The sequence below is a fragment of the Sinocyclocheilus anshuiensis genome, unplaced genomic scaffold, assembly GCF_001515605.1.
Source record: "Sinocyclocheilus anshuiensis isolate Anshui unplaced genomic scaffold, SAMN03320099.WGS_v1.1 scaffold1102, whole genome shotgun sequence".
NCBI classification, from domain to species: Eukaryota; Metazoa; Chordata; class Actinopteri; order Cypriniformes; family Cyprinidae; genus Sinocyclocheilus; species Sinocyclocheilus anshuiensis.
In genome coordinates this window covers 1,178,102-1,186,486 of record NW_015539924.1, presented here as the reverse complement: position 1 = coordinate 1,186,486, position 8,385 = coordinate 1,178,102, and the positions used below count along the sequence as shown (strand labels likewise).

At 38.8% G+C, this 8,385-nt stretch overlaps 1 protein-coding gene across 2 annotated transcripts in view; it reads left to right on the top strand.

Annotated features, from left to right (window-relative positions):
* Positions 1–7,157, top strand: part of dnajc24 (DnaJ (Hsp40) homolog, subfamily C, member 24) — a 17,580-nt gene extending 10,423 nt beyond the window's left edge. For both annotated transcript variants that reach the window (XM_016483737.1, XM_016483738.1), the window contains exons 5-6: positions 5,735–5,803; positions 5,883–7,157. In XM_016483737.1, the coding sequence (XP_016339223.1) occupies positions 5,735–5,803; positions 5,883–6,016 (203 nt within the window). In that variant the 3' untranslated portion in view covers positions 6,017–7,157. The remainder of the gene's footprint in view (positions 1–5,734; positions 5,804–5,882) is intronic.
* Positions 7,158–8,385: the final 1,228 nt, after the last annotated feature.

Here is an 8,385-nt window from a genome sequence, read left to right as displayed (position 1 = left end):
TTATCATTACCGTGATATATCGCATTACCGAATACCGGCACAAGTCTAGAGATATTTTTGAGGTAAATGGAGACATATCAGACTACTCATTTCAACAACGGAGCTCATTTCTTTGTCTCATCAAGTTCTTTTATGTACCTGTAGGGAATGAATGATGGAAATTGGTTGCAAGAACTGAAGTGGCACCTACTTAGGACATTCCTTTAAACTAATTAAAAGAAAGCATGATAAAACACTGCACTCAAACCTGTTAATTGCCAGTATCTCAGACAAGCTGCCAGAAAGGGACAAGAACCGTTACGTGGAAGTGTCGTGATTCCTCAATTCATTCTGAAGCGATGTGATCTAATTTCATTCTCGGCCTCTTGACAATTAATTGTCATATTGCACTTTTTCACACACAGGTTTAGTTTTAAATTCACTTATTAGCTGCCTTTAAAGCAGTGCCTTTTGAGATGCCCAGCATTCCCTGCTTGAATATTCAATGAATATTTTAAGACAACTCATTTGTGTGTATTCATAGCAGCAGTAGGAGACATGAAGGCTTTGCGAAGACACTCTAAATGACCTCAGATGACTTCGCAGCTTCCCTTTTTCTAAATCTCTTATAAGTGGAACAGCGGCCCACCTGTCCTCTGTGATTATTGCTTAAATATTTCAACGAGCAAGGATTGCTCTGGAAACTTTTTACAGATGCTTTGAATCTTCCCGACACTTTTTCTTTGCTGCAGGAGCTCAAAGTTTCCGGGTGTGTCCTTTTTTTGACAAAAATTCAAAGTGGTAAATGAAATGTAGCTTTCAGAGTACATTGAAATATAGACCCTAGTCAGGTTAGATGCCATATTGAATTTAATATTAGGGATGGGCATTCCAAGCAAAAATAATATTTGAAAATCGTTGGGTATTATTCAATTATTATTTGAAAATCGCACCCCTCCCCCACTTGCACGCACAAACACCCATGAACAGGGAGAGGGACGGGATTCACGCTTTCAGTCTGTATGATAAACTGTTTAATTCAAAAGATAGGCTACCTTAACTCAAGCCATAATGATTGTAACGTGCTGAAACATATTAATATAATAAACATAACCGAATGACGGCACTTGTTATCATAACAGTCCATCGATTGGCATAAATCAACTGCTCATAAGGCTAGGACATTTCCATTTCAAAACAATTTTATCCCTAAAGGGAATAAATACGTGATAGGAGGAAAAATATACTTCAATATCTTCTGTCGCAATTATATCGTTGGGTAATTATACTGTATATAAACTGCGGGCATCAGGGAGCCATTATTAATATGCGGGGCATTGAAATCGCTTATGAACGCACGCTTGTTTTTTACTTTCACTTTCGAGATTCGCGATCACACGTACGGAGCAGCACTCGGCAGTACTTACTAGGGGTTGAACGACTTCTGATTTTTTTGAAGTCGACTTTTATGTGATGAAAGTCGAGTTGAAGTCGACTAGTCGCTGATGACGTCATTAATGAACAAATAAGTCTGGAGCTGTGATAAACACCTTGTGCACAGCTATGGCATATGACACAGCGCTGCCCACATGGCTGTTGCTCCTATAACAGCTTTTTTATCAGTTCTTTTGTCTTTGGGTCGTTATATTATATTATTTCTGCTCATTCTAAATCAGATACAGATAAAGTAGCACAGTAAAGATTACATTCATATGAATGCATTAGTGAGAGCGATTACCAGCACTCGGCAGTACTTACCACACATTTTACAAGATTAGATGTTTGTCAGTGGTGCTCAGGATCTGCAAATCATTCACCATCATCCTATCAGTCATCTCTCCTTACTCTGTTTATGTGGTAAGTGAAATGTTATGTACTGTAATGTACCAGGCTACCGCTAGCAAGCGGCTAACCATGACCCTTTAGTGGCTCCGTAGAACGTGTTATTTGTTTTCCGCGCCTTTTTGAATACGGATTCAGCCACACCTCTAACCCAATCGGGGGTGTTTGTGGTGCGCACAGAGCTCGTATTTGACATCGTCCCAAGTTACTGTAACAGTTATATGCTACGCAAGTCTTTTTTTTTATGCCACACAAGTCTACATTGTGCACGTGAGACAATGTGTTGTTCTGTTGTCTGAGACAGCTTTTTAGCGCCACCCTCTGCTTACGTGAACGCGTCACCACCGTATCAGCACGGAAAACATGGGGACATTTTTTAAGACAATAATCGCACAACCTATTCGATATTCTATAATTAAATCAACTAATCGACTATTGGAAAATCGTGACCCATCTCTATTTAATATATTGTATTAAAGGTCCTAGATCATGTAATTTTCACAACACACAACTTTCAAATTGTTTTATGGAGTTTTTGTCCACTGAAAGTTTTTATTTTTTATTTTTATTTTTTTCAGCTGATGAATCGGTATGGTGTTAAAGGCATAGTTCCGAGAGCTCTCTGACCCTCCATAGACGGCAAGGGTACTACCATGGTCAAGGCCCAGAAAGGTAGTAAGGACATCACTAAAATAGTCCATGTGACATCAGTGGTTCAACCTTAATTTTATGAAGCTACAAGAATACTTTTTGTGCCTTGAACATGGTAGTTGCATTACTGTCTATGCAGGGTCAGGAAGCTCTCAGATTTCATAAAAAATATCTTAATTTGTGTTGTGGAGATGAATAATGGTCTTGGGTTTGGAACGACATAAGGTGAGTAATTAATGACAGAATTTTCATTTTTGGGTGAACTATCCCTTTAAAAAAAGAAATGTACATCCATTGAATGCACAGTACGATTTAGAGAAAAAAAATTCCCAGCCTCATTTTCGTTTCTGTCAAAAATGTAATATGGCACTACCTTCTGCCATAATGTATTGCATTCCCATATGCTATGCTAAAATGTGGTGCTAAAATGACTTCTTAAAGGGCTAGTTCAACCAAAAATGAAAATTAGCCTGTGTTTTACTCGCCCTCAAAGCATCCTAGGTGTATGTGACTTTCTTAATTCAGATTAATCAAATCGGAGTTATATTAAAAATTGTCCTGGCCCCTCCAAGCCTTTCAATGGGGGTAAGCAGATGTTGGTTGTCAACAGTTCAGAAGACGTGAAATAAAGTGAGTGCATCCGTAATAAAACATCCCTCACACGGTTCCGGGGGGTGAATAAAGGCCTCCTGTAGCGAATCCGTGCATTTTTGTAAGATAAATATCCATATTTCAAGCATAATAAACACTTTTTTTTCTTACTTCCGCTGACTGTCATACGCGGAAGCCATTCCGGCGGATGATGTAAGACGTCGACGTTGCGTGATTAGTGATGAACGCGGAGACAAAACAAAACACCATTCACGAATTAGAAGCACAAAACGAAGATTTGTAAAGAGAAATGTCGGAGGATTTCGATATAAGCCAAGAGGACACTGGTTTTCCTTTGCTAAAGTAAGGAAACTTTGTTTCCTTTTCTCCTGCATTTCTCAGAGGCCAGCACTCGGCAGTACTTACCACACATTTTACAAGATTAGATGTTTGTCAGTGGTGCTCAGGATCTGCAAATCATTCACCATCATCCTATCAGTCATCTCTCCTTACTCTGTTTATGTGGTAAGTGAAATGTTATGTACTGTAATGTACCAGGCTACCGCTAGCAAGCGGCTAACCATGACCCTTTAGTGGCTCCGTAGAACGTGTTATTTGTTTTCCGCGCCTTTTTGAATACGGATTCAGCCACACCTCTAACCCAATCGGGGGTGTTTGTGGTGCGCACAGAGCTCGTATTTGACATCGTCCCAAGTTACTGTAACAGTTATATGCTACGCAAGTCTTTTTTTTTATGCCACACAAGTCTACATTGTGCACGTGAGACAATGTGTTGTTCTGTTGTCTGAGACAGCTTTTTAGCGCCACCCTCTGCTTACGTGAACGCGTCACCACCGTATCAGCACGGAAAACATGGGGACATTTTTTAAGACAATAATCGCACAACCTATTCGATATTCTATAATTAAATCAACTAATCGACTATTGGAAAATCGTGACCCATCTCTATTTAATATATTGTATTAAAGGTCCTAGATCATGTAATTTTCACAACACACAACTTTCAAATTGTTTTATGGAGTTTTTGTCCACTGAAAGTTTTTATTTTTTATTTTTATTTTTTTCAGCTGATGAATCGGTATGGTGTTAAAGGCATAGTTCCGAGAGCTCTCTGACCCTCCATAGACGGCAAGGGTACTACCATGGTCAAGGCCCAGAAAGGTAGTAAGGACATCACTAAAATAGTCCATGTGACATCAGTGGTTCAACCTTAATTTTATGAAGCTACAAGAATACTTTTTGTGCCTTGAACATGGTAGTTGCATTACTGTCTATGCAGGGTCAGGAAGCTCTCAGATTTCATAAAAAATATCTTAATTTGTGTTGTGGAGATGAATAATGGTCTTGGGTTTGGAACGACATAAGGTGAGTAATTAATGACAGAATTTTCATTTTTGGGTGAACTATCCCTTTAAAAAAAGAAATGTACATCCATTGAATGCACAGTACGATTTAGAGAAAAAAAATTCCCAGCCTCATTTTCGTTTAAATGTAAAATGTAATATGGCACTACCTTCTGCCATAATGTATTGCATTCCCATATGCTATGCTAAAACTAAAATGACAAATGACTTCTTAAAGGGCTAGTTCAACCAAAAATGAAAATTAGCCTGTGTTTTACTCGCCCTCAAAGCATCCTAGGTGTATGTGACTTTCTTAATTCAGATTAATCAAATGGGAGTTATATTAAAAATTGTCCTGGCCCCTCCAAGCCTTTCAATGGGGGTAAGCAGATGTTGGTTGTCAACAGTTCAGAAGACGTGAAATAAAGTGAGTGCATCCGTAATAAAACATCCCTCACACGGTTCCGGGGGGTGAATAAAGGCCTCCTGTAGCGAATCCGTGCATTTTTGTAAGATAAATATCCATATTTCAAGCATAATAAACACTTTTTTTTCTTACTTCCGCTGACTGTCATACGCGGAAGCCATTCCGGCGGATGATGTAAGACGTCGACGTTGCGTGATTAGTGATGAACGCGGAGACAAAACAAAACACCATTCACGAATTAGAAGCACAAAACGAAGATTTGTAAAGAGAAATGTCGGAGGATTTCGATATAAGCCAAGAGGACACTGGTTTTCCTTTGCTAAAGTAAGGAAACTTTGTTTCCTTTTCTCCTGCATTTCTCAGAGGCGCGTGCATGACGCATACGTCCTACGTCATCCGTCTGCATGTCTTCCACGTACCACAGTCAGTGGAAGTGAGAAAAGTGTTTATTACATTTGAAATATGGATATTTATCTTACAAAAATGCATGGATTCGCTACAGGAGGCCTTTATTCACTCCCTGGAGCTGTGTGAGGGACGTTTTATTGTGGATGCACGCACTTTATTTCAAGTCTTCTGAACTGTTGACAACCAACACCCACTTACCCCCATTGAAAGGCTTGGAGGGGCCAGGACAATTTTTAATATAACTCCCGATTGGGTTCGTCTGAAAGAAGAAAGTCACATACACCTAGGATGCTTTGAGCGCGAGTAAAACACAGGCTAATTTTCATTTTTGGGTGAACTAACCCTTTAAGTGGCCCTTTAGGAAATATTGGTTTGTTCATGATAGAAAAATAGCATATTCTTTCATTGCTTGCTTCATACTGGACTCAAACATCAATTTGACTGCATCTTTATATTATGTTTCTCTCTGCAGCAAATGAACTGAAACAGAGCTGGCCAGTGGACGCTCATATAACCCTCGACGACATGAACTGGGATTGTGGTTAGTGCTCTGTTCTCATGCAGTTTACTGGTTAAATTTCAGTCTGGGTTATAATTACAAAGCATCTCTTCTGTTTCAGACACTGAGTGTTATACGTACAGCTGCCGCTGTGGAGGAGAATTCATCTTAGAGAAGGATGACTTAAAAGAAATGGAAATGGTTGTGTGCTGCGATTCCTGTTCGCTTAGCATTGAAGTTAAGAAGGTTACATGACACTTTTGGATATGTTCAGCAAGATTCTTATTGGACTATTATTTAGCTCTTTTAAAATGGCACATATTCTATGGACACGGTTGATTTAACAGGAAGTCAACCCCATTCTTAACTAAATGTGGCACCAATGAGAAAGTATTTGTTAATTAAATATTTATTCATGAATTTAATAGACATTACTTTTTTAATGCTCTTTTAATGGTCTCCACATAGATGTTCAAATCAACTACACTGTAAAAACCTTCCCATTATCCATTTCTTTTCTTGTTTAAGAGCACAAAATTTTCACTCACATGTACCTTACAGCAAGTACATCACCAAATAACCGGAACTGGTTTCCAGAATTGGGTCACACTAGACTCTGAGTGTCTCAGAAAGCCCTTTGGTTGTTTCCTCTGAGCTAGACGTGCTCTTTTACGGACCAGGAAAAAAAAACTTTCTGTTTGTTCACCAGCCCCCTCCTTTCACTCCCCTGTGTTTGAGAGGACCAGGCGGCTCAGTAACCTCTTAGCTCTTGTCAACTTTGTTTGCATGTAAATAAATGCACTTTTTTTCCTCCTCCGACAATGAAGTCACAAACTGCCTCCACACATCGCTGGTCGAAAAAGGCCCTCCAGTTAATGATGAGCTTTTCTTTGCCTTATTGTTCTCCGGTCCACTAAATTTTGGGGGGATCCGCAAGGTTGCGGCACTGGAATAGGGTCATGGCTTTATTAAACTTCAAACAGTCATTAGGCTGTTTGCTAAAATCTGCCGTCCCACAGTAGAAACCGCTTGATCGGGGCAAAACCACGCTTTTCATTAATGTCCTGAGGCCTGAACCGAGGCTAGACCTGCCAGTGGACCGGCAATGGACCGAACTGTAATCGACTGTGACATCAATTATGGATAATCTCATCACTTTTGGAGAGTGGGCTTGTCAAAGCTCTAATTAAGTCCTCGGTTCCCCCTATATGTGCAGACAGGATCAACAACACATTATAGTGCAATGATAGACATCATCATTCTATTTTTGAGGGGATCTAATTTTTAACCTAGCGTACACTTGTGGGTCTGTGTTAATTTGAATGATTGTCCCTTTACGTCTGTGTGTATGACTAGATGATGCAAAACATTATAATAATACATAATAATTTGCATGGTAATGATATTTTATTTAATGTTTTTGTCACTTCAGTAAACTTTGTTTTTGGGTTTTTTTTATAACGCCGGTCAACTATTTCAGTGTTTCATAAAAATAGATCAGATTTTTTTGTGTATAGTTGTGGGTTGAGAAAAAACTGTTTTTTTATTTTTAAAATAATCTTTTCAATGTATATTCTACTGGCTAATGCAATGTTTTCTACCAAATTTTTTAACAATATTTAAAATATTAATTAAAATGTATTGCCATTACCTCATCAGGACAGTGTGTGCAGTAGGAGTATATAATTGTAATTTTGTGGGGGGAAATTACATCATAAGAAACTATTTAAGTGGAACCTCGGCTCTCTCTTTTTTTGGTGACGGTCACCTGAAACCTTTGTCAAAGTAAGCAAGACTTTCACTGATCCTGGTTCTTGTTCACAGGTAGTTTTTCATTTAATGCAGAGCCTTCACATTTTTTTGAATGAACTTTAATCACCTTTTGCCCTCATGGTTTCACATTTAATGCAGACATGATCTCAGTTGCACAGAAGAGGAAACCTCCCTCCATCTTTTCAATTCCTATTTCAGTTTAAACCTAATGGCTTCCCTGTTTTGGACAAGGTTCTACATGCCTCTCAGATCAAAAGTGTTCAGACAAATTTTCAGAGGGACCAGCAAGAGTTACCTTTTGGGAAACGAACCAGATGGCAGAGAACATAAGATGAAAATATCTCAGTCCATTAGCCTTTTAAGTATTCAGTTTTGTTGAAATGTAATAATAATAGTACATTTGTATTATTGTAGATCTGCATTTACACTTTTACAGGCATTTATGTTCCTGTTGATATGATGATTGATAAGTAAATCTGCCCCAAACACATGCTATTGATTTATGCAGAAATTAACATGTTTGTCCACCCAAACAAACTAGAGCAATGTTTTGAAATTGTAAGTGTTTAGACCCTTCAGAATTAGATTTCTGTTTAAAAATTACACTCTTCACCTTAAAGGTTGTATCATTTTCCTCTATTTTTGGTGGATGAGCTCTACTAAAGATGTTTGCGGGAAGCTGATGGCTCTATGCTTGTGTTGTGGTTGTCTGGTTTGTTTATGACTGGGGGTCTTTCAGAGAACCAGAGGTTTACTGCCTATCCCATCATCCTATCCATTCAATTGGCAATAATGCTAACAGTCCTCATGCAATGCTAGACCCCTGTGGGGTGGGTGGGTGTGTGTGTGTG